Source organism: Balaenoptera physalus, assembly GCF_965194825.1.
Source record: "Balaenoptera physalus genome assembly, chromosome: 4".
Lineage (NCBI taxonomy): Eukaryota > Metazoa > Chordata > Mammalia > Artiodactyla > Balaenopteridae > Balaenoptera > Balaenoptera physalus.
This window is the reverse complement of record NC_138891.1, coordinates 33274453-33300960: the sequence shown is the minus strand read 5'-3', so window position 1 is coordinate 33300960 and position 26508 is coordinate 33274453. Positions and strand designations below refer to the sequence as shown.

The window sequence follows — 26508 nt, the reverse complement described above, 5'->3', positions numbered from 1 at the left end:
TCATTCTACTTCTGGACCAAGAGGAATTAAAAAAAAGAGGACAAATGTAACCCTATTAGGAAGAAGCCTACTGTGTAAACAGGTGTATCTAAGGGCTTCTTATGTCCAACTCCATTCTATTTCAAAGTCTTTAAGGGAAACTGGGGTCTCCATCTTATCCTAAGATAATTTCCTCTTTGTCTCACCAAGCAAATTACCAGGTTCTGCCGAAGGACAGGGCTTTCCTTTGTGATCATTTCAAGACAAATCAATGCATATTCTAAAAAAGAAAAAAACTCTCAGGAGAGAGGATTAAGTGGGAGGAAATATGATAAGAACAGAATTGAAAATTCCAGTTTCTCTCTGTATAGGACACAGGGGAAAACCAGTTCTAGGTTTTTCCTCAACTCTCTGTAGAATCGTCAAATTATAGGGCCTTACCATATCTTAGCTTTCCCACCTAAAAAAAAAAAAAGGAGACGACAACAACAAAAAGCTATGCCCCACAGCTTTCAAGTGCAAAATGATTAATAAATTAATTTCACTAACTTCTGCAAAATATAAAGTGCATACAAATGCTATGCAATTATAACACTCATTCTTGAAACAGTCTTACTTCTGTTTGCAATATTGAGCTACAAATATATATGGTTCAAACTGAAAAGTGGCATTTTAAACACCAGTAATTCTTGAGAAGAAGTAAAACAACAATCAGGACAGAACATGACCGGTACTCACTAGGCACGACATTCACATTTCAGTTGTTTTGCCAAGGCAGTCATTATATGACAGATTACTTTGAAGAAAAAATAACTTCATGAACTCTAAGTATGACTCTCAAGAGGGAAAAAACAAAAAACAAAAAAAACCCTGATATACAAAACCAGCTGAAATGTCAAGATTCATCTTCTGAAAGCAGATAGAACATGTTAATTTAGTGAAAAGAATGGTCTTTAATGTTTTGGCAAAGTCTTTTCCAGCCCAGAGTAAACATGAAATGAGCGGGCTGGAGCGAAATCGTTTCACAGTGTACAAAGCAGTTCACATGGATGCTGCCACAGCAAAGTAAGCGGACATGTATTTGAGGTCATTTGCATGAGTCAAACTTTGCAATGAGTAACTCACCTGGGAAGATATAAATTATTTATATAATGATTTGCAAAGGAAATGATCTACTAAAGTTGTACCAGCTACATTTAAAAAAAGTAGTTCTACATGGTTTGCTCATTATAGACAAATCTATTCACAGTATGCGCGACTACATTACAGGTAAATTCATATGGCAAAAGAAAATGAATTAACACAGAACATGGGAAAATATCCCCCACATGTTTTAAAATGCCCTGCAATTTTCACATTCAAAATTTTATGCATCTAAATCTAAAAAAATATTATATGGAATACTCTTAAGTTACACAAACTGATAATAATTTACTGTATTTTTTACTCTAATAGGAGCAAATTACCACATACTTGAACAAAGTTAAAATAGTTACTATTTCTTTATAATAAATTTGATGTATAATTTACTTTACTTGTGCTTTTTGCACCAATTTATAAATACAGTATATGCAATACACAACCAAGACAGACACCAACATTAATAGTTAAATTCAAAATAGCAAATACTTACCATACAAAATAAACAGCAAATACATCTCTTATGAAAACCAGAGCCCCCCTGGACTTGGGGGCCAGATTCTCTGGAAACCATGTCAAGTTTGAGCACTGTGGAATCTCAGGGCAGCTGCGAGATTTTTTTCTCAAGTTGGCATAAGGTTCAGGAGAACCAAAACTGGACAGAGTCATTTTTGCCAAATCTGGCAAATAATTGGAACAATTCCACTGTGGTTCATTCTGGCCTTTAGAATTTACATGTTGTACCTTCACAAAGACTCTGGTCAATGATCTCGCCACTGAAAACAAATTTAGTAGTACAGCTACTTCTAACAGGCTTCCACGTACCTTAGGGTGGCTCTCACAGAAGCCTTGGGTTAAGTTCTTGGTCTAAGAAGTTTAAGTACTAAGCAACAATCTGTTTCAGCACCTTTTGACCACAACAGAAGCAAAGAAAAATCCTACATAAATAAGAACAAAGTTCATAAAGTGCTTAAGAAATTACAAACATTTCAAATTAGAGCGATGCAAATAAATGTCCAACTCGCCACCAAAGGTGAATGCAGAATAAATGGGTTGCTCTCCTGTCAAGATCTGACATGCCTTTCAAATCAGTAGTTTGGTCCGGCACAGTTTGCAAAAAAAAACCCCATAAAACAAAAAAAAAAAACCCCAAAAATAAAAAAAACCAAACTTCATCATTAATGAATACATAAATATTTTAAATCCACCATAATCCATTCTTTCTATAACTACGAGATTCAATAAAAGCACCAATTTCAAAAGGTCTGCTACCAAACTCTTCCTGGAGTTAGGCCCACATGATCCACATTTTTAAACCTACTTTCAAACTGAATGAAACAAAACCAAACCACACCTTTTCCTTTACTTTTTGTTTAAACACCTTTGTATGAAATATAGCGTAAAACATAGGAAAACGCCAAAGAAATGAAAGAACAAAGGGACATTTCTAAAGATGACTAATGCATTAAATGTGATTTTCTATTTTTCAGTGCAAACGAAAAACTTCATGTCTTTGTTCTCTTCCAGACTCAGAAGTGTGAAGGATGCCCGTAGGGAGTCACTCCTTGCTGTGGCTGGTTACCTAATGAGAAAAAGAAACTCCAATAAAATTGCAGATGCAAAGTGATGCCACAGATCGATGGCACGCTCTTGTCACTGTTCCTCTATTCCTGAGGCTGGTACTGAAAGCAGACTGACTGGTCAGGCAGTATAACACTAGCCCAGACACCTGTGCGGCCCAGGTCTTAATACCACTGCTGAATTCATTCCGCAGAGGGGCCACCTCTACGTCAGAGTCCCACAACGGCCAGCAAGAGGTCTTGGGATGAGGGTCATTGGCCCGTCAAAAGTCTGTATCCCTGAGCTAAGAAACATCTCAATACTAACATAAAAAAGGACTGTAAGTATCATAGAACATGAAAAGTTCTGGAAACTTTATAAAAGCACATCAGAGATTCTACTTTAACACTGACGTTATAATAGGTGAGAGAGAAGTAGCTTGAAAGGGGCAATTTTCTGCAAATGGCCATGGATACATCAGAGAGAACCGTGCAAGAGTGTATGCATGGGAGAGACAGGCTGTGTGTGTGACGCGAGTGTGTGCCTGTGCACATGTGTCTATGTGCACATGTGTCTATATGCACACCTGGACAGATAAAGAACAGTGAGTAGGTTCAAAAAAATGACACAGGCTTAGAAATAGCTACTGCTTGCACAACTCTGGTGGGACTATTCAAATCCAAAGGCCCCATTCACACGGATTATGGCATAAATGCAGCCGGCTGGAGCTGTGCAGTGGGCAGCTCAGCTTAGTTGCCCTTATTCAACAAAGGAGGCTGGCATCACTGCTCATGTCAGGCATCAGAATACATGTTGTGGTTAAGAGGTGGGCTCTGGAAGGAGACAGTCTGAGTTTCAGTCCCAGCTGCTAGTCGAGTGACCTTGGGCAAACGAGAAAATGTCCCTGTTCTTTAGTTGCTTCCTCGTCTGTAATACGGGAATAGCAATAATACCTCGTCACACAAGGTGGTTTAGGAATCAAGTGAATTAATACATGTAAAGTCATGGGTCCAAGAAAGTGCTCCAGAAATGACGGCAAACCCCCCCCCCAAAAAAAACAAAAACAAAAACTGCATTCTGTGAGCCCTTGGAAATAGGAACCAAGAGTATGCTCCCCAGATAGGTGCTACTCCATAAAAATCATAGGTACATACCTCCAATCACTAGAAAAAAAAATTAAAATATAACATGTTGTCTCCACCTTAAAATTATATTCTCTCTTTAGCCGTGCAAAAATGTGAACTCTGGGGGCTTCCCTGGTGGCACAGTGGTTAAGAATCCACCTGCCAATGCAGGGGACACGGGTTCGAGCCCCGGTCCGGGAAGATCCCACATGCCGCGGAGCAACTAAGCCCGTGAGCCACAGCTACTGAGCCTGCGCCCTAGAGCTGCGAGCCACAACTACTGAAGCCTGTGTGCCTAGAGCCCGCGCACCACAATGAAGAGTAGCCCCCGCTCGCCGCAGCTAGAGAAAGCCCGCGTGCAGCAGTGAAGACCCAGTGCAGCCAAAAATAAATAAATAAATAAATTAAAAAAAAAAAAAAGTGAACTCTGGAGCTGATGAAACACAGTGAAATTTTAACCACACATGTGTTTAACAGACCACACCGATGGAACAGTTGTTGGAAAAGACTGACATGATTTAACTGAGGGAAATATTTTTAAAGGAAAACAACAACAGACCTTGGTTATGCCCTCGGAGAGACACAGGGTCTAAGAGAGGTGCCCCCTCTGCCCAGGAAAGCACACGGGCAGCAGCCAGCCAGGAAATTCAGACCAGAGCCAAGCTGCCCCTCTCAGTCATCAACTGGCCCTTTTCCCTACAATGTCCCACCAGAGCCACACCACTCACTGCCTTCAGAACTCGCTGCTCGTCGCTCTGTACCTCAGAAGCACAGAATCGAGAAATCGCTAGTCTCCCTGCTCGCTGTATGGATGAAAAACTGCATGATCCAGATAATGGTGATAGAGCCGGCAGCAGAATTTAGGTCTCCTGACTTCCAGGCCAATGTTCATTGTATCACAGGGGCCTCGCTCCCATTCCTAAAAGAGTTGCCCATGCCGTGACTCCAGCACAGGGCGACTGGATTCACGGGAGCCGGCTGCTGGCACCGGGATGAGGTCTGATGGAATGGTTGGCGGCATGCGCCCTCGAAAGGTAGCACGCCGGCACAGCAGCAAGATGAACCGGGGAGAAACGCTGTCCTGCGATGCCGCCTGCCGCGTTATGGGTCTTGATTTCTCATAGTCGCTATCAGGAAGGGCAGGGGGGTGCCGTGGTAAGAGCGGTCATGGCCCTAGTGACCAGGGGATAGGTCTGGTGCTGGCCTCTCCCTATCTGAGCCTTGGGGGCGGGGCGGGCACCTCCTCCATCGTACACTGGAGGGTATCAGCCCAGAGTTGCTCTCTGGGACATCTAGCTTTATAAGAAGAGCACCTGCCGTTCCACAGGGACCCCAGCTGGAAAGAAACATTCCCAGATTCAAAGAGAAGCAACAGGAAAACATCCTCGCTGAACTCAAGGAAAAGCCTGGGGCTTTTCCGGAAAAGAAGCATTCAAACCAACACGAACAAAATGAGAAGGGCCTGGACTAAAACGCCCACGAAAACGGCACCAAGGAAGACGGTGTGCAGGCCGTTTTTGAGGAACTGCCACCTGTGTTTTGCTCACTGGCTTGTTTTTCACGTCCCGGGAGCCACCTGTTCCGGACGGAGGGTACTTACTGGAAAGCTGCTTCTGGAGCTGCCGCACCAGAGCGGCCGTCTGCTGCTGTTGCTGCGTCTGCTGCAAGCCTTGCCTGGGAAACTGCAACCCAGAGAAAGGAGGGAAATCAGCGCTCAGCACAGACGAGAGCAGGTCTGCAGCACGCTTTGAAGCCCTGCGCAGGACCACGCCCAGTGCGCGGACACGGACCTTCAGCCAAGCCTGGTGGACACCTGGGCATTACCTGAAAGTGCCCCCTCCATTCCAAAACCTGTCTCCGGGTGGTGACCTAGCCTTTGCTGGGAGAGCCCTGAAGAAGGAGCCCAGCCGTGCCCAGTGGTTCACATACCCTTGTTACCTCAGCCTTCACCAGTTGGCTAGTTGGTATCACCATGTTACAAACCATTTGCATCAGCAAACTGAAAGCTGTCTGGTGGGAGGATTGGGTCAAGCACCACAGGCCTGGCCTTGGGCGAATGGAGGCAAGAGCGTGGTGAGGAGGGCAGGGGCCTGGACTCATCTGGGACTGTGCCCTCCTGCCTGACGGAGGATGAAGGTCGGGCGGGGGCGAGCCTGGTGAGGCACCGAGGACCACACGTTAAGGAGGTGCTGGCTTCCAGGGTCGTACACGTGCCGGCATAATATGAGGGCCCGAGGGCCCTGGTTCTAGCCATTAAGTTGATACAAGAAATCGAGATCGTTATTCCAAAGAGGGGAAAAAGAACCTATTTGGCGGAAACAAAATTACCTTTGATTAAAATCATTCATAGTGCTGATTCACTTTTTTCCTTGACCTTCAAATTTCAGACTGTCACTCTATTCTTCCTTTTCTTTTTTCCTTTCTGTCCCTCCCCACCTTCTTTCCCCTTGGCTTGTTACTGTCGTAGCAAAGGATGTGTTCTGATGCAAGGATATCTTAATCAGATACACATCGGAATGAATTAACTTACCTCCATAGGCCCATCCCCTACCCACCTGGGTATGGAGTGCCGCCGGCCCCCTGGCCTCCCGGCCTCTAGTGAGGGCAGGGGCACTCCCAAGATGGCAGGACAGGAGCAGAGTGAAGTCGGGAGAGAGCAGAATAAAGTTTTGGGTTTTTTTTTTTTTTTTTTTTTTGCCAATTTCCTTCCTACTGGGTCTGTGCTGGTGGAACGCATCTCACCCTGGGATGGCCATGGCGCCTGTCAGTGGCCCTCTCTGTTTCTTTCCTTCTTGCCCCTCTGGGACCTGGGGGTAGTAACTGCTTCCAGCCCCGGCTGTTTCATCATCCTTAGTGTCCTTTAACCCTGCCCATACCTCTATAAATAGTCTTCTTTTACAAACTCAATTACCCAATATGAGTGCAATATCTATTTCTTACTCAGAGCTTGCCAATATGGCTGAAAATAGCCCAGGACCGTAGGTAGGGTTGCCAGATTTAGCAAATGAAAATACAGAATGTCCTTAAATGTGAATTTCAGATAAACGATAAATAATTTTTTGGTTCTAAGTACATTCCAAATATTGCGTAGGACAAATACTGCATTTAGTATAAGTATGTCCCATGCAATATTTGGGACATAATTCTACTAAAGAGTTAATCATTGTTCACCTGCAACTCAAACTAATTGGGAGTCCTGTATTTTATTTGGCAATCCTAAATTAGAAGGCATTGCCGGGTTAATTCTTTTAAAACCGAGTATTTGGCATGACCACTGGCTCAACTATTTCTCTCCCACTAGACTATGCGTGACTGCAGGATAGACTTGGGCTTATTCCCTTATGTAGCCCTAGTATCCAGCTTGCCAGGCACATAGTAGGTGCTCAATAAAAATGAACAGAATGAGTAATTCTAAAGTGCCTTCAATTTCCAAATAACAAGGAAGGTACACTTCCACCAAAGTTACTATTTTCCCTGATACAAAGCAGGAAAATAGCACTTTTCCTTTTTTTTTTTTTTCCTATTGCCCAACTCAAGAGGAAAAAAGAAAACAAAAACTCATCTTTCATTGATGTGGAAATGTTAGTAAAATAAGAAGAGCTTTCTTTTCTATTGAGGGGTTTCCACACTTATTTGGAAATATCACCCTATTTTTTTTTTAACACCTTTATTGATGTGGAAATGTTAGTAAAATAAGAAGAGCTTTCTTTTCTATTGAGGGGTTTCCACACTTATTTGGAAATATCACCCTATTTTTTTTTAACATCTTTATTGGAGTATAATTGCTTTACAATGGTGTGTTAGTCTCTGCTTTATAACAAAGTTAATCAGCTACACATATACATATGTCCCCATATCTCCCCCTCTTGCGTCTCCCTCCCACCCCTCTAGGCGGTCACAAAGCACCGAGCTGATCTCCCTGTGCTATGCGGCTGCTTCCCACTAGCTATCTATTTTACATTTGGTCGTGTATATAAGTCCATGCCACTCTCTCATTTCGTCTCAGCTTACCCTTCCACCTCCCCATGTCCTCAAGTCCATTCTCTATGTCTGCGTCTTTATTCCTGTCCTGCCCCTAGGTTCTTCAGAACCACTTTTTTTTTTTTTTTTTTTTTTTTTTTACATTCCATATATATGTGTTAGCATACGGTATTTGTTTTTCTCTTTCTGACTTACTTCACTCTATATGACAGACTCTGGGTCCATCCACCTCACTACGAATAACTCAATTTCGTTTCTTTTTATGGCTGAGTAATATTCCATTGTATATATGTGCCACATCTTCTTTATCCATTCATCTGTCAATGGACGCTTAAGTTGCTTCCATGTCCTGGCTATTGTAAATAGAGCTGCAATGAACATTGTGGTTCATGTCTCTTTTTGAATTATGGTTTTCTCAGGGTATATGCCCAGGAGTGGGATTGCTGGGTCATATGGTAGCTCTATTTTTACTTTTTTAAGGAACCTCCATACTGTTCTCCATAGTGGCTGTATCAATTTACATTCCCACCAACAGTGCAAGAGGGTTCCCTTTTCTCCACACCCTCTCCAGCATTTATTGTTTGTAGATTTTTTGATGATGGCCATTCTGACTGGTGTGAGGTGATACCTCATTGTAGTTTTGATTTGCGTTTCTCTAATGATTAGTGATGTTGAGCATTCTTTCATGGGTTTGTTGGCAATCTGTATGGAAATATCACCCTACTTATTTAACAAAACCTAATATGGTGCTAGGTACTAGGCAGTGTTCTAGACATTATAGGTATACATTAGCCCATTTAATCCTGATGTGGTAAGACCCATCCTAAGTCTCTCATCTGAAGTCCTTGGGGCAGATGTGTTTTGGAATTCAGTACCTATCTGACTTAACTATGAAACATTCATAATACACAGACTAACCAAGGTCTACAAAGTACTCCATAATCAAACATACTAATTTCTGCAGGAAAATACACAAATAGTCCGATCAGGTAAAATAAATGAAAAGTGCTTCAAGTCCATTCAGGTGAGCTTTTCCTACCAAAGGAATTCAGGCCAGGTTTGCCTGTTCAGTGAAATTTCAAAGAAAATTTCCATTTTTAGAGGTGTCTGAATTTCGGAAATAAATATAAGGGATTGTGAACCTTTACTGCTGTTATTCTCACTTTCAGATGAAGAAACTGAGGCTCTGAGGGCTTCTGTCACTTGCCCATGATCCCTGTTTTAAGTATTGGGGCTGGAATTCAGACAGCTTTCTGGATTCAGAGCTCAATAACCACGATCCAGTGCTATCCTTAGTTAGAACTTTTAGCTTCCAAATATTAATTTATTTGAAAATAATCAGATTTTCTAAATGGTTGGCTGCAAAGACATCTAATCTTAATTTATCAGCTGATTAAACGTACACAGTACATAAATATTTAACATTTGTTTATTCAACAAACACTTAGCTGCCTTCTTTATGTTCATTTAAAGTCTGTTTCAAACAGAGTAATTTATAGAACAAAACACTGTAGTGATCTTGTCAGATTCCTAGTTTTGAGGAGTCAAGGTAGTAACTAGGTGCCCGGGGAAGCTTGTGTGTGTGTGTGATGGGGGGTGGCGAGGGGAGTGATGGGTGGTCTGCTGGATGGCCTTAAGACATAATATGCCTGGCGGACCCCAAGAGTCTACTGGGGTATCTGCAAGGTCAAAACCATTTTCACAGTAACATTAAGACATTATTTACTTTTTTCACTTTCATTCTCTCGGTTGTACACAATGCAGTTTTCCAGCTGCTACACAGTGTGTGATATCGCAACAAACTGAACGTCTTCCATTAACTCAGACGTCAAAGAAAGCTTCAGAAATGTAAAACAATGTCATTCTTCTAAGTTTTTATTTTGATAAATAGGCCTACTTTTCATAACAATTTTATTTCTGTTAATATGTAATGAGTGGCTAAGGAATCACAAAACCACCGGGGGAAATTCAAAGAGTCATTCTCCTAGGTTCCTCCTAGGCTGCTCCAGCACATTTGCCCCTGAATTAGAATTTTTGGGGCCAATGTGCCGGAAATGTGTATTTTTAAATGGTTCCCCCAGCTGGTCTGATGCTTGGCTAGATTCTGGAATCATCATCCCTGTTGTTGCAGTTGAAACTTCTAATTTATCAAAACAGGTCAATAAATAGGTCAATTGAGGTTTACTAGAGGCCCGAAAAACCACAATCTGTGTATGTTGAATCTTCCCTGCTTAAGTGTGATAAATGAAGAGGGAACGATTTTTCTGGACTCTCTCCATACAGGAGATGGTCCCAGTTTCTCTTACCCCTGTACCTTTGCAGATGTTAATCCCTCCTCCTGGAACACCCTTCCTTCCCCTTAACCCTACCCTACCCACTCCTACAACTCTTACTCCTCCTTCAAAGATCAGCTCAAGCACTCAGTGACTCCCTCAGGCATTTGAAGAGTGCATCACTGCACCCTCAGCACTGTGTAGATGCCTTTATTATGAAATATGGTATAACAGGACAATTGCCTCCCTCTCTCTGAGGTTCTGGGTTTTGAGCTTCTCGGAGGCAGGAGCTGTCCTGGGCTTCAGCTGCAAGCGCAAAACACAGAGCTCAGCAACGCCAGTCACACACCAGCCAAGGCGGCACAGTCTCTCTCCAGCAAACCATTCTCTGCTGAACTGAAAAAGTAATTTAAAAATGTATTTGATGTATTTTGACCAGTCCCTATTGTGACAACACATTTATTCAAGAAACACTTAACTTTTCTACTCAATCATTACTACGGTAAAACTGCATCACTAACGAATCATTTCTATTTAAATAAATGTCACCGAATCCTTTTTGTCTCAGAACAGCTGCCTTACGGGGGCTCATCCTTCCAGCAGCAGAAGCAGACACTGACTAATCACCATCAGCAGCAGCAGGGCTGATTCAGTTAGTGATGGACCTTTAGCTGCCTCAGAGCTTGTGTAGACATCTCACCCTCTGAACTGTGTTTTCCTTTGCATATGGATAACGGGTGGGGTTTTTTCCTTCATTGCCGTGACATCCAACAAATGAGTTACCCAAATCCAGGTACTTTTCTGGATTCCAGGGACACCAAAAGTGAGTAAACACAGTCCTTGCCTCCTGCCGCTGTGTCCTGACACCTGTGACCACACTAACAGTAAGCAAAGGAACAAAGTACCAAGGCAACATTTAGTTTAAACCCGCACTGCCGATGGACAGGATTCACAGACAGACCCGCGTTCCCCTGATGGACAGAACACAAATCTTCATCCGTATCGGCTTTAGCACAATAGACTGTAGCACTGCCCAGGCCCCTCCACTGAGGGCCTGGACAGAAGGACACGTGCTCCGGAGGCCACACTCAGAGAGACCAGCGGCTGGTGGATTTCAGAGTATTTAGTATGCGTTCATTTGCAAGTTAACTAGCAACTTCAACTGAGCCTTTTTTTTTCTTTTTTGATCTGCACATAGTATTTAGTGGGGGGGAGGGAAAAAATCAAAAGTATCTGACCTGTTACCACAAATCTCCCAAGAATGTCTTCCCCAACCTCCTTCCATAAATACTACTTCTCTTTTCTCTTCAAAAAAGAAAAAAAAATTTCCAAATTCATGCAGAGGAAGGCAACCTGGCTCAATAAAGTTCTACGGACCGAATTTCTTCCATTTGAAAAGGAGAATAACATTTTCTGGCTAATTCTGAATTCCAGAGGCATCCTGAAAAACTTCTCAATTTCTCTGACTGGAACATATGAATTCCTTGAGGAAGATTATATGACAATTCCACCCTATCTTTGACTAAAAGTTAATGCAATTATTTAAGTAACTATTGCTGCTATTATGCAAATTTTTAAAAGTATATGTTCAATATAATATGATACTGACATAAGGATCAGTCAATTTAAAAAGCCAACTTTCTAAAGCTTTCTGTTAGCATGTTTTCCAGGTCACCCAACTAGGGCACCCTAAGTTTACGATGAAAAGATATGACAGAGCAGGATGGTGTAAACATCATTTTCTTAAAAGCTGGAAGCAGCTTTAAAGAAAAAATTGTGACCTGCTAACATAGTTGAGTCAATTTAATCTCAACAACTCATGAGCTTTAAAAGCATTTTTTCAAGTCAAGAACCATAATTTAGACCAAAGCTAGAGATGCCAAATATAATTCTCCAGCAAGGGCACCCATTCTCTTTCCAGATGCTCTTCCTTCACAGAAGATAAGTGACTTAAGTAAGCAAATGACAACTCCAGATTTAATTTGGAAGCACAGGCTTTTCTTACACTTTCTTTTTCTTCACAGAAAAGTTCTCTCTGTGTTTTTGATGACCCCTTCTGAAAAAGCACTAGCTTCTGTTCTAAGTTAGTTTTGTCACTTAGGTACACTTTTCATAGCAGTGACCAACCTGCCTATAGGGGTGTTGATGATCTCGGTCCCACAAGGCCCAGCTGCTGCTGTCAACAAGGAAACAGACTGACAAGGGACTAGTCAAAAAGCAGTGAATCAACTGCAAATGGCTTTCGAGGTCCCCTGCATTCAACCTCCTCCTCCAAAGCTTCCCAAACTTCTCATATTCCTCTTGACCTCTGTTATGCATTAAATTATGTCCTCCCCGCCCCAACCCCTGCAAAAGATATGTTGGCGTCCTAACCGTCAGTACCTCAGAAAGTGACTTTATTTGGAGACAGTCTTTACAGAGGTAGTCAACTTAAAGCGAGGTCACTAGGATTAGACCTGATGACTGGTTTGCTCATAAAAAAAGGGAAATTTGGACACAAACACATATACAGGGAGAATGTCAGGAGAGGATGATGGGAAAGATCAGGTGATGTGTCTACGAGCTGAGGAGTGCCAAAGATTGCCAGTAAACCACCAGAAGCTAGGGCAGAGGTGTGGCTCAGGGCTCTCAGAAAAATCCAGCTCTGCCGACACCCAGATCTTGGACTTCTAGCCTCCAGAACTGTGAGACCATACATTTCTGATTGTTTAAGCCACACACTTTGTGGGACCTCGTTACGGCAGCCCTGGCAAACAAGTACAACCTCGCTAATGCTTCTACTACTTTGCATGTGACAGCTTCCGAAGATTCTAAGCCATCTGGTGGCAGGAAGCGAGCCTGGCATGTCACCGCTGTGCTCCATGACCTTGGGCAGAGGGCCAGCCTCCGCTGTACATACTGAGTAAGCACTTGTCAGCTTGTGAATGTCACCAGATAGCAGGAGGGCAAGTCATGAGGAAGGCGGTGGCTGTGTTAGCACCATCCCTTCTCCCTTGAGACTGCGTGAAGGGCAGCTGTGAATGAATCAGAGCTGGCGTTTCTTCAACAGCCAGCTCACCACTCCAGTCTCCAGCAGAGAAACAAACAGGGAAGGAAGAACACTGGCCAGTAACAAAAACTGGATCTGCTGGAGATGTTCATAATAAATATATTTATAACATCTATAATAAATCTTAGTAGAACTAATGAGAAAAGGAACAGTACCTAATGATAAAAAAGAAATATAATATTTTTGTTAATATTGCTGAGGCTGTGTGGTATTGCTCTTCTGAAGATATACAATTAGAACTTTTTTCTTATACTTCTATTTTCTTTTATTGTGAGAAGACAGAAAAAAAAAGAGCAATAGAATACATATCAAAATATCCCCAGCAGCACTATTTTTGCAATTGGAAACAATCTAAATGTTCAACAGTAGGTGGGGTGGTTAAACAAGTAATAGCAGAGCAAGACAATGGACTGACTTCACAGCTGTTCAAAATAACAAACAAGTGGACTAAAAGGATATATAAATAAGTATGCTGTAACAAAAGTATGCAAAATAAAGAAGAATTATGATAATACAAAAATCCAAGATCACTGACCATCCCTATAACTTCTAATTCTGAAACTACCTGAAATCTATTACTCTAAGTGATAAATTAGCCCATCTTAAGACTTATACAACGTACAACATGCCTGCCTTTGTACACATAACTGCTGCCTAGATTATAATATATTGCTCTAAATATCAAAATAAGACACTATGCTTCTCAAGGTAGCTATTTAAAAATTTCGGCTTAAAAGAAATAAAAATGCCGTAAGAAGCCTAGTGTGCATTTTCCTATCCATTAAGATTACCGTGAATGGAGGTCTTTGTTTCTCTGGAACTACTTTCCTATGAGTACACTGGGAAACAATCATGAACCTGACCTGACTGACCCGCTCAGTCTCTGGGACGGAAGTGTCTTAAGCCAGTGAGGGAAATACAACCTACCGCATTAAAACATGTCAATACTGTCTTAGAAGTCAAAACTGAATGTGCGATATATACTCGCTACACACCAAAGGTTATTAAATATTTATGAAACTATTAGAAGAGTAGAAAGATACTAAATGCTGCTTAGTTCTAGTGGAGCATGGGGTCAGCGTCTCATCTCTGTTCTGTATAAGCTGACCCTCTGCTTCCAATCGTAACGAAGAAGTTTGAAGGCAACTTCTACCCTAGTCCTGTAAATTTAACTTTGTGATAGAATCACGTTTATTTTTTTACCCTACCCAAAATAACGATTACATTTCATGATAAGGAAGAATTTCCTTAAAAAGGAAGATCAAAATGGCCAAGGCAGAGGCTTATACAATATCCTCAAGGCGTCCTATTCCAGTCCTTTTTGGGCATTCTCAGCCCTTTACCACCTAACTCTACTCTATCCCTACTAATATACTATAGCCCTGGCCATACCGTTCCTTCTTTACTACAAATTGAAAAACCATCTATCTTTCAAATCCTGTCCTGGAAAGAGTCTACGTCAGTATTTTCCAAAGTGTGAGACACATGCAGTTAACACCGTTCGTCTTAGGGGTGGTACTCACTCAACTCATGTCGCTGAGCTCCCTGCAGAGTCGGTATTTATTTTTACAGATATTTCCAGTGTGTGACAAGTGATGTGACCACTACCACTGAGAGTAGGGATCAAATGCTTCTTTTTAGAAAACATTCATTTAAGGAAATAGGAAAAGAGGCAATTTAAAGACAAGTAGCAGGTAAGTAATAAAGAAGGGATATGGCACTAGCAAAAGTAAAAAGTACTGAGGCTTGGACCACGTTGATTGGTACTATGCATATAACATTTTGAAATTTGATTTACAAGCTATAGAAGCAAATTATAAGATTACATGAAAATTTCATGAAATTATATGAAACGAATTACATGAAAATTCTTGCAGCAAATGCTAACCGGCTAAACTCGGAGTTTCTTTTACATCAGTAAAGGTAATATTTTAGAAAGTACTCTCATGCTTCTTTGGGATTATAGTGAAAACTCAAAGCCAAGTTAAGATGATCTTCTAAACATATCCATACTAAGTTATCATTTTAACACTGTTTAGAATAAACCTTGGTTTCTCAATATAAATATTTAGCCCACGGAATGGAAAAGTCTGAAGAAATTTAAAGAGGAAAAATTACATAACCTACTGAACCCCAAATATTTATTTATACTTTCTAGGAAAACAAATATACTGACTACAACAGTAACACAACCCTACTCTGATGAAGTGCTGGGGAGAAACTGCTAGGGTATATTTACGCTTTTTCAGTTCTTAACAATCTTACGGGACATGAAAAATGCAATCTGCTTTTAAAGACCACCACCAAAAAAAAAAAAAAAAAAAAAAAAAAAAGGGAAAAAGGAAGAAGAAACCCACATGTTTGGTTTCAGAACACCAGGCCTTACCAGAGGCTGCTGGGGCTGCATGGTTTGGAGACCGAGGGTCTGACCCTGGGGCTGCGAGGACTGCTGAGGCTGCTGCATCTGGAAAGAAAGAAAAAGAATTATACATGTGAAAGTAGGAGGTTAACGTCCGTCATTCCAGTTCCCTCCCCCCATACGCCTCTGATCTAATTAGTCTGCTCCAACAAGGATGACACACACCTGCCTCCTCTGTCTTTGTCTTCCCAAACATCGTTCCTCCTTCAAGGGCAAGACCTAAATCTGGTCCACCGTGTGCTTCCAGACTACTGCAACCCCAAGGCTCTCTTCTTTGTTAGTCACAGCGTCCACAGTGTGAACCACCCTACACTATCCAGGGACATGCTTTGGACTCACTGTCTTAATTCCTCTCATACCATTTGCCCTTCCACATATTTCATTCCACCTTACGCTATCAGGGGAGGCAAGGACTGCTCGCTAGTTATCTTTTCGTTCCCTATGGTACCCAGAGGAACTCTTGAATTTAGATTTTTTTTTTTTTTTTAAAGGAAGATGTAGACGTGAGAAGTTCTGGCCTAAATTACCAGCATTAAATCATAAATTGTGTCCGTGAACGCTGGCTCAAATACATGGCTCTTGGAAAACACTTCCAAGTCGCAAAAGAAACACAGACTAGACGTCCACCAGGGGGAACATCACAGAGGAGAGGAAAATATTGAGGGGTGGTTTGTCTCAATGACCTTTAAAGTCTCCTCCACCCAAACGCTTCATCTTGAGGATGACAGCACCAGACTTCTTTTCGGCCTCTGCATTTTTCCAACTTGGTTTGCATACTGTCCCTCAAATTCTTTGTCTTCTTTAGGGCAAGGTAATCAATAGTTATTGCCAGAAGGCATTTTTCACTAAGGGACAAGGGTCATGGATTTGGAATCCTAGCTGAGGTCTGGGCAGGCCACTCCCAACACGAACAATGCAAGTTGGACCAGAAACACAGAGACTGCAATAGGAAGCCAATTATCCACTGGGCTCTCTGTGAACCCTTTCAGGAAAAGTCACCCCAACTTTGTAATTATTAATCTGTTCCTTTATGAAGGTAGTCAGTCACCAAAAAAGGAATAAGTATAATTTGGATGCAGAAGCAAATCATTTTTCCTTATCTCCCAGGAATGTGTTGGTAATGAAAAAATCATCAGAAGGACATACCATGTTAATTGGGATAAAAAGTACACGTTAACCAATAAGGAAGGTTTTCAAAATTTGCAGCTTTAAAAAAATGCTAGTGTAAGATAGGAAGTGGTAGATAAAAAAATAATGTAATAACTTTCCTCAGTGATCTGGAAATGAGAAATTTTAAAACAGAGAAATATAAATATCAGTCCTAAAAAATTCTGAAACATATACTTAGCACTTGGGAAAAAAATTATTTTAAGAAAATATCACTGTGAGTATTAATAGTCATAATAATGGTAATATTACCAAATGGGTGCTTCACTTGCATTTTCATATTTAGTTTTCACTACACATTTAAGAGGTGGGCACTATAATTAGTTCCATTTTATTTATGACAAAATTAAGGATTAGAGGGGTTTTGGCCACGCTGGAGATTATATATATGCAATGAGGGGGATTGGCCATCTATAGACCACACTCCCCCCCCAAACCAATTACCATATGTTTTTCAATTTTGTGATACAGTTTTTTCCACATTTTAACAGGCAAAAACTGGGATGCAATTCATGGCATCTTATAACCGTGAAGCCCAGTTTTGTTGAAGATTTGTGGTGGCTTTGGTCTGTCAAAGTGTTGGCACTGCCAACCAGAATTTTTTGGGTCACACTGAATTCAGACCTCAAATCCACTTGAGCTAATGGTTCAAATATTTTCTTCCCACCACCAATGTCAAGGTTGAGACGTGCAGGTTCCTTTGCTGTCCCTTTCTGCATGACAGGTTTATTTCTCATTGACCTCATACAAAGAGTATAGCCCTTGGGTACCCCAGTTCTACTAGAGTTCCCACTCTTGGTGTTGCTTTCTTTTCCTTTCTTAGAAATACATAAAAGGACAGTGCATCTCAAGTTGGACTGTTGGTAACATTAGAGTCCACTGTCCAGACTCATCAGGCAATTTCCAACCCAACAACACAGGATACGCTTGCTAATAATAACGGCAAATGGAACAGATAAACATAACAGCCTATATTCCCTAAACAAGGGAGGGAGAAGCCAGAATGTGTTAAGGGGAGGAGCCCTTTATCTAGAAGACTCAAATATTTATGACAAATAAGTGAAGGGAAGCTCTCTGGATTCTACCAGAGACAGGATGAAATATCCCTTTGAAGTATCCTACCTGCGTCACTCCAACTTCACAGCCCAATCAGACTGGAGGTGTTAAACAGAACATTTTTTGGATTACAGACCCCTCTAGAAATCTGAACAAAAACTCTGGACGGCTCGACTGTTTCTAAAAAATACACATATAAGAAATTTTGAACTCAAATTGCATGGCCTCTAGTTAAACAGTGACTGAGGAAGCTGAGGCTTACACTCTTAAGACAAAGGCATCCAGCTACCCTCCTGAACCTTTGTGAAAGGGCAAGGATGGGCTGCAAAATGTACTCTTCTGTCCACGACCTGGTAGATGCACAGAGAAAGGAAGACCCCTGCCGAACTGGAACTAAATTACACCAGTTAGGTCCCAGTGTCAAATACACAAGATTCCCTGGAATTTGGCAATTAAAGTCTGAAGTGTCTATTATTTCCTATGACCGCTGAGGACCCCACACACACTGCACTCACTCCCAGCTCCATACCTGGAGAAGCCTCTGCTGCTGTCGCACCTGTGGCTGTCTGGGCCTCACTGGGTCCTGAGACAGGGACACCGCAGGAAGGTTTGGATGCACGGAAGTCAGCACCGCTTCGAGTCCTCCACCCACCAGGGGGCTCTGCTGAAGCGACTGATGGTTCAGTCTGGTCAAGAATAAAGAACTTGTTTTCAGGCCCAAGCATACTGTCAAATGTTTATACTCAGTGCCACTGGCACATTGCACACACTCACAAAGAAAAACCATCATGTTCAATAATCACTTTGTACAATGCAAATGCAATAAAGACCAGTGGTAAGGCAACCTAGATTCCCAGGGACACATGGTATCACAGGTATTCAGACAGCAAACGGCACAGGTGGGATTTAAACCCAGAACTTCAGGGCTCTGAAGTTCAAGTTCTTAGGCGATATGCTATGCTGCCACTTATTAGACAAATAATAAGCATGATGCATGTTTTCCAAATTCATTTATTTTCCCAAATGTGTTACCAACAACCTTGCCAACTTTCCAAACAGTGATTACTTAGAGTTGACCTGCAATCTTTGATGGTAACACACGGGAGTCCAGCTGCTGTCCGCTGTAGTGCAGCAATCTGCATGAAACTGAGTTCTCCTAGACCAATGCCATCCAACAGAACTTTCTACTGTGACCGAAATGTCTCCACCTGTGCTGTCCAATAAGATAGCCACTGGCCACCAGGACCAGCTGTATCATTTCTGGGTCTCAGTGCAAAACAAGAATGCAGGGCTCTCTGATCAAAAATCAGTAAGAATTTCGAGCGGGTGACAATAGAGCATTACAATCAACCACGCAGGTCTTCTGAACACAGCGCCCTATGTGACTGCGCAGGTCACACACCTTCGAAGCTGGCCCTGCTGGCCATACGTGATTAATGAACACTTGAAATGTGACTAGTGCAACAGAGAACTGAGGAGCTTTAACTTAACTTTAATTAGTCTAAATTTAAATAGCCCACGTGGCTGGTAGCTGCTATAATGGACAGTGCATTTATACACTATATACTACGTCTACAAGATCCAATTAAAGCAAAAACTGAGTAAGAGTCTTTCATGATCCGGTTTTGCCAGCCATTCCTGAGGTGGAAAAGGTAGACACTAAGATATGTAACAAAAGTGTTATGGGCACCGTGCACAACAAGTATTGCAATCACAGGCTTGTGGCTCCGATCAACATATTCTAGTAAGGCACTGCTAAGGATAATCAACAATTTTTAATCTTAGATATTTACTGCCAAAAAACCTTTTTAAAAGAGAAGGAAAAAAAGAATATTGGAGCTAACATAGTGGTATCACTGAAAAATATTACACAAATGCTATGGGAGATGTGAGTCAAACAATAAGGGACTTGAACGGAATAAACAAGATGGGGCATTGCTTCTTTTGAACCACAATCTGGATGCTGCTGAAGATGAGACGACGATGAAAATTATATGCAAATATGCAAGCTCGTAGGAACAATTATAAAGCACCACGTCCTAGAAGAAGCACGGTAAAGACGAGAATTTGAGTGTCCCCCACTGCCATCATTATTTCCACATGCATCACCTCTGAGAGCCACTCAGGGGCTGCAGGTACGGCGACGCCTGCTGCTGAACGTAGCCACTCGGCGGCGGCTGCTGCATCTGTCTGAGTCTTTCCATTAGCGCCGGGTTGGAATGCGCAGCCGGATAGGTTCTGGAATTATAGGTAGGAGACAGGACCACGCTGCCAGGCTGCTGCTGAGGGGTCTGCTGCAAAGGCATCTGCGTTCCGTACATCGTATAGCCCTGGGGCATGGTCTGCAGGCAGGCACAAGGAAGGAAGTCAACGTCTTGATTCGCCCCCAGCTTTCCTATCGCTAAGATATCGAGGGCAAAAACAAAGCCAGGAGGAGCCCCCTGAAATTCGCCGTTCTCAAAGACTCTAACTCAAAATATGAGGAAGATCACTCTGGAGGCAGAGAGAAGAGCCCGAAAGTTATAGAATGAACTGTTTGTATAATGATTCACCAGAAATTTCACTTAAAAAGCAAAATGAACCCTCCCTTGGTTAAGAGATCAGTTTTAAGCTCAGTTGCTTATTTTGAGGAAAGGAAGGGCAGGTTTCTGCACAGAAATAATCAGGCAAGCATCTCTACCTTCAGTGCACAGATGACATCAATGTTCAACAAATCCCAAGCATCATTAATGTTGTTTCCAAAATTAACCGGAAGAGTTACTCATGCTCAATGTAAATTAAAATCATGGAGTACACTTTCCTAGTATGTAACTACACTTCCTTGGATCTAATGAATTTGTCCGTAGTAACCAACCAGTTAACAAGAACAACAACAAAAAAAACATCAATTACCTTAACCAGAGAATAAGGGTGTCATTGGTGACTATTCAATAATCTCTAGTTCTTGTTGGACTGCAGCCTGTTTCAGCACTCTACCAATAATCGTTAATATGTGAGTGGCTGATTCTCCAAATCTTGACACCCAATATAAATGAAAAGCTTCAGGTTCTGCTGCATCACTATCTACAATTTACAGAACAGAGTGCTGATTAAAATAGAAGAGGACTGCTCTTCAGGTCCTCAAAGTACCACATTTTAAGGTAGTTGAGTGGCTCTGACTTGGAAGACAGAGTGATGGACAAATGGCCTTCCTGCAGGCAGCGTGCAGGGACGCAGGCCGTGGGGCTCGGTGCCTGTGAAGGCCAACCTTGGCCTTCCTTTCAGCTGTGGACACAGTATGAACCGCTGGCCTAACTAGAGGTCTTGCCAAGATCCCTGGCCTCCTGATTATGAGAGGGATAGAGTACAAGGATATGGAAGCAGAAATAGCAAAGCTATTAGAAAAAATAGTTCAAGATTTGCATCATATTAAGGCAAATCTATCATTTGCTGAATAACTACTGTGTATTTGGTGCTTTGCTAGCTCCATAGGTTGTCTTAAATCCCCACAATGTTCATCTCTATTTTACAGAGAAGGAAACCAAGACTCGGAGTAACTTGCACAATGTTACACAGCTTGTAGGTTGTCAGGAATTTTGTCAAGGTCTGATGCCAAGGCCGATGATCCTCTTATTCTACCATGATTCCTCTTCGAAGCTATCTTTGAATACCATAAATTCAATCATGAATTACATCATTATACATTATAACATAAGTACCCTGGCTGGGACTGTTCACCATTTCAATATCTACCATCATCATTATTAGAAAGGTATGAATTGACATTTCTGATTCAAGAATTTCCTAAAATGTTTTATGCCCTTTAATCAATCCCGAGACTTGTTTAATAATCACTGGTGAAGATTTTTAATTGAAATGTCAATTATAATCTATAAGCAGAAGTGACTAAGTTCTATACCTCATGAGGGAATTGATACCCTACTTACCTAGTTCCCCCCTTCAAATAAAGAGCATTAAAAATCCCAGCAGCACCTACAAAGCAAACATGGGTACCTGTGCTTGCTGCAGACCTGGATACTGGGGGAGCTGAGGGGAGGGCCGTGCTTGAGCAGCAAAGAGAGCAGCCTGGTCCCCCGGCTGGCCCTGGAAAACAAAGCCGAGGCGGCTCTTGATCATAACAGCAAGGGCACAATCCGAGCTCCTGGTTGATTACCCCCAAAACCCCTGGCACCGAACCCTATGTGAGAACAACACTTGCAGATTCCAACCTGCATTGAATACTATTTCTCATCAATTTCCTATTAACAGTAGAGATTGCTGCACTTATTATTTCTTCCAAAGAAGACTACAGATGTCCCCAATGATAACACATACATAAACACAAGCCAAAATAATCAATGGTCTGCTCATCAGAGAGGCTCTGAGCCAGCGTTCCTGTACACTCCAGGGTACAAATGTCCCTCTAGAGTAAAAGGCATGAGTCTCTAAGTGTGAAATCTGAAACCACAGAGTTGCCTCATCCTGTGCCCATAAAGTAAGAGAACACGTGGTACACGCAAATGGCATATACTACCTTCATGACTTTTTAAGGATGTTTCTCCAGAGGGACCTAAAAATTGCCTATTTAGCCATGTATGCAAGGGATGAATTTGGGCTCTCTTATGACTCTAATAATCAATATAATCAATTAAAATGTATAATAAGTTAATATCAAATACAGTTCTAACCAACTACAATGTAAAAGAAAACCAATTAACATCTGTTCACCAGTCTTAATTTAATACATGTTTTGGCCTGAGGAAAAATAAATATATTCCTAAGAGCAGCTGTATGTATTTTACGTTTTGGCGGCAGAAGTTACTTCACGGAAGCTTGCGGTATTAATCACAGAAGGAGGCCAAGCTTCCGACCACCCCTTGGTTTTTTCAGGACTTACTAATAACAAAGAAATGGGGTTTATTCTAGGATATTTCACCACTGTTTTATATCACAGATGTCCTCGTTTTTTTAAAGTGCTAAAATACAGTTATATTAAAAACCAATTTTAATGTTCTGGGAAAGTAGTACAGATATTTCTGGCAGGGAGAAAGGTATAAACATTTAGCTTAAGAGGGAGAACACCAACAATTATTAAGCATCTATTATGTGCCAGGGACTGGGCTTCTTGTTCTTATTCCCATTTTCTCACAGGAACTCTGCAGGGAGGGAACATCATCCCCATTTTCTTCAGGTAGGAAAAGCCAGGCTCAAAGAGCCTAGGTAGCTCAGCAAGCTCACCCAGCTAGACCTGGCCGAGCCATGAGCGCTCAGGTAAGTCTGCCTCCAAAGCCTAGGGTTTCTTCCATTATGATGAGATGCCTCCATATGTGATATCAAGGATGAAAATATTTAAAATTTCATTTGGTGCTTATTCTTTAGGGACATAGAGCCTCGTAAACTCACCCCAATAAGAAACCAAAAGGAGACTCTTTATTAAGACTTGTTAATGAGATTTTGAAATGAAACGCATACACCAGACGGTGAAGCCTTTTCTCTGATCCCCACATAAAATCACTTGAGGGCACTTAAGAAACTTCGGCCTCTCCGAAGGTGACTATCCACCCATACATGGACCAAACACAAATTTCTGGGAGCATCTACTATGGTATCTATGTATAACAGCTTCAACAAGAATCTAACACTCCAGCATAGGGTACCATGAAGATACTCTGAGCCTTTAGCTGATTAATCTAAGTGCAATTATATCCCTATTTGCTTAAGTCTAAGAAAAATAGCCCAAACTCCCTCTAGGAGAGCTCATGCCACGGCAGTGTGGCTATCTGGAGCCTACAAGTATTGCCCCAAAGTATCCAAATGGCCCTTGATCCTCCAAACACTAAGCCAGGGAGTCATGAAATCAACCAGATCTTTACATGCCGCTCCTCGACTTGGTGATCCCTGACAGCATTGTCCAAGGTCCCTGAAACATACTGCTGTGCCTCTTGGTGGGGACACATATATGTATGTTATCATTTTTACAGAGGAAAAGAAAAAGGAATTATTTATGTGAGTTAGAATCTTGAGATCCCTAAGTAGTCTAAAACACCCACACCCTTTTTTGCCTTGGAGGGAAACAAGATGTGATGTGCGTGTGACAGAGGCATGCGGATACATAAAACAGATCTTTTTTAACTCTTTACTCTTCCTTTGCTTATTGAAGAACCTTAGGAAACAAACTATGACTTATATGTGGGGGGGATCTAGAACACTAATAAGGTAGGTATCTGAGTGCCTGGGCAACACTCTTTTATTGATAAAGAACAGTTGAGATTTTGGAAATGTAAGAAATACGAATTAAAAACCATCTATATTTTTAAAAATCACAAAATTACCATTCAAGGAAAAACACTATAACTTTGAAAAAAAAAGCAAGAAGAAAGGGGTGAAAAATTTCAAATCAGTTTTACACTCTAAAATTCATGTACTCTTCGGTGAACCATTTTTAGTCTAAAGGTAAACTATTTATTTGTAAATAGACTATATTCCCTCCCATAGTCATTTTTTCCCCCCAACTCACTACTTAAGTACAGTAGGTAAGGGTTCTAACATTCAATACCTTCCCTGAGGAAATCACAAACACCTCACGTTGGCCAGCGCTCCCCAAGGGCTTTTATGGTCATATTTGCCCTGAATGAAAAATATCCATCTCTTCTCCCAAACCGAAATGACCTCTTCCTCCTCTCTGGTTTTCCCAGAATAATGCCAGGAACAAATTATTTCAATTTGTAGAAATAGTTCAATCTGTTGAGTACAGAATGAATGACCAAGAAGTTCTTTAGTAACTTGAAAGGTTTTGCAGATGCTAAATGAGGACCATAATGCGGGAATAAGTAAGAAAATTAAAAATTGAAATTTAGTAAGAGTCTTAAAATGTTAGTAGGGATGGTTTTGCTGCATTCAAGAAGGGACTATATAATGTATCATCCGAACTGGGACAGGCCAGGAGAACAGGGGCAAAGTGAGACCATGCCTGGCAAATTGTGACTTATGGTCACCTTCGTCATACATAATCAACTTATCTGTTATTTTCTGAAAACTATCTAAGCTTTATTTGATTTTTTAAAAAAAATCAGTTCCTAGCACTGTGTCTGGCATATAGTAAGGGCTCAATAAATATCCATTGAGGAAATCTAAGATTTAATTTAGTTTATCTGTTAAACAAGAGTTCCAGAGGTAAACTGAGATTTATATTTCAGGATAAATTAGTTAACCAAGTGCTTTCCAATTGCCCCATATTTTTAAGTACCATCTTTTGTTTTGAAAACTCACTTTTTAATTTAATTTTTAGCATCTTTCATTCTAATAATTTCTTCGTTCTGCCTTCATTAATACCTGGAGAGTAGCTCAATTGCCCCTCTTGATTTATTCTGCTTAACTGCAACAATCAGAGGCAACATTAACTTCACACTTTTGTGAAGCTCCCCTGGCTCAGGTACCCAACTTACATGTGCTAAGAGAGTGAGCCACAGTTAACTACAGTAGGAAGTGCTAGACATTAAGGAAATTCTGATAGCCACATGAACCCATCTCTACATTGCTACCCAGGGTAAATTCCTACATGTGGTCTCTCTCGTTTGTTTTTTATACACTTTGCTTTAGGCTTGCCTCTGGGTAGGAAAGAGAACTTTATTATATTTTCTAAAATTTCCACTTTCTAAAAACTTTTTAAAAAGCTGTGCTGTTCAATACTGACTCATCTTCCTGGTCTTTATAAGAACAATTCTCTCTCTTACTGCTTTATTTTTAATTAGACAAGAGAAGCATCTGAGCTCAAAGAGATGCAGACTCAAAACCTCTTGCATAATTTGAAATGAATACATCCAGTAAGTTAAAAAATTTTTTGATAAATCATCCTCAAAGATAATTTTCAATCTTCTGGGTCTTGTTCTCTTCATTAGTTCACTCCCTCAGTCAACTGAGAAAATGTGAGGGGCTCTTTCTAAAGGAGAATTGGTTATAACTCCAATTAGCAGACAGTAAGCATTACAATCAGCAGCATTTCAGGATCATGGATCTTCTATCCACTCAATTCACTAGTAAGGATTTTTTTCAAATCCTTATTTAGTAACTTTCCAATAATGTTTAAGGGGTTGCAAGTAGAGAGACAAGTTGTGCCTGAAAAACCACAGCCAGGTTTTGTGACTCTGTTTCTGAAAATGCTGATTTAGGAATAATAATAAAAGTCACCCAATGAAAACCAGTGGGTAATGTTTTATGAGTCAACTAGCAAAAAGGGTTTTGCTTGTGACTACTGGTTTGGAAGGTACTGAGTAATGGTGCCCAAGGTTAAACAACAAATGGCGTGAACTCCAAGTTTTGGTCGTCACATTATACCGGTGTATTTTGATTGCAGACAACAGATACACAGAAAATTCTATAATTAAAAGAGGTCCTGTTGACCAGTTATGCTTAATTGTTTTATAAAGCTTTCCATCAAATATAACTTGGTTGGCAATCGATTAACAGTAACATTAACTGCTGGAACAAACTCATTCATTTTGAAATAAACACACCTCATACAATAATGAACCTTTACAATATATTCTGTTAACATGCCCATAAAGGAGGAATATAACGTATTGATTGGTTGAGTATACATACACGTTCATTAAATTCCTGATATTGGAGAATATTAAAGAAAAATAAGAATGGTGAAAAGGACAGCAAAGATATATATACACATTTCCATTTATTTGAATGAATATACAGATCATATAACCTTTTGACTTTAAATACCTGATGAACAAAATATTTTGTCTGTTTTTTTAAAAAGTAAAATCA

At 41.1% G+C, this 26508-nt stretch overlaps 1 protein-coding gene across 3 annotated transcripts in view; it reads right to left on the bottom strand.

Moving 5' to 3' along the window:
• Window positions 1-2625: 2625 nt before the first annotated feature.
• MED12L (mediator complex subunit 12L) overlaps window positions 2626-26508 on the bottom strand; it is a 318558-nt gene continuing 294675 nt past the window's right edge. For 2 of the 3 annotated variants that reach the window (XM_082459513.1, XM_082459514.1), the window contains 5 exons: window positions 21742-21831; window positions 19858-20090; window positions 18278-18434; window positions 15493-15570; window positions 4081-5485 (listed from right to left, as the gene is read on the bottom strand). In XM_082459513.1, coding sequence (XP_082315639.1) covers window positions 5198-5485; window positions 15493-15570; window positions 18278-18434; window positions 19858-20090; window positions 21742-21831 — 846 coding nt within the window. In that variant the 3' untranslated portion in view covers window positions 4081-5197. Of the gene's footprint in view, window positions 2702-4080; window positions 5486-15492; window positions 15571-18277; window positions 18435-19857; window positions 20091-21741; window positions 21832-26508 lie in introns of those variants that run through there. The other variant, XM_082459512.1, reaches the window with a different exon arrangement.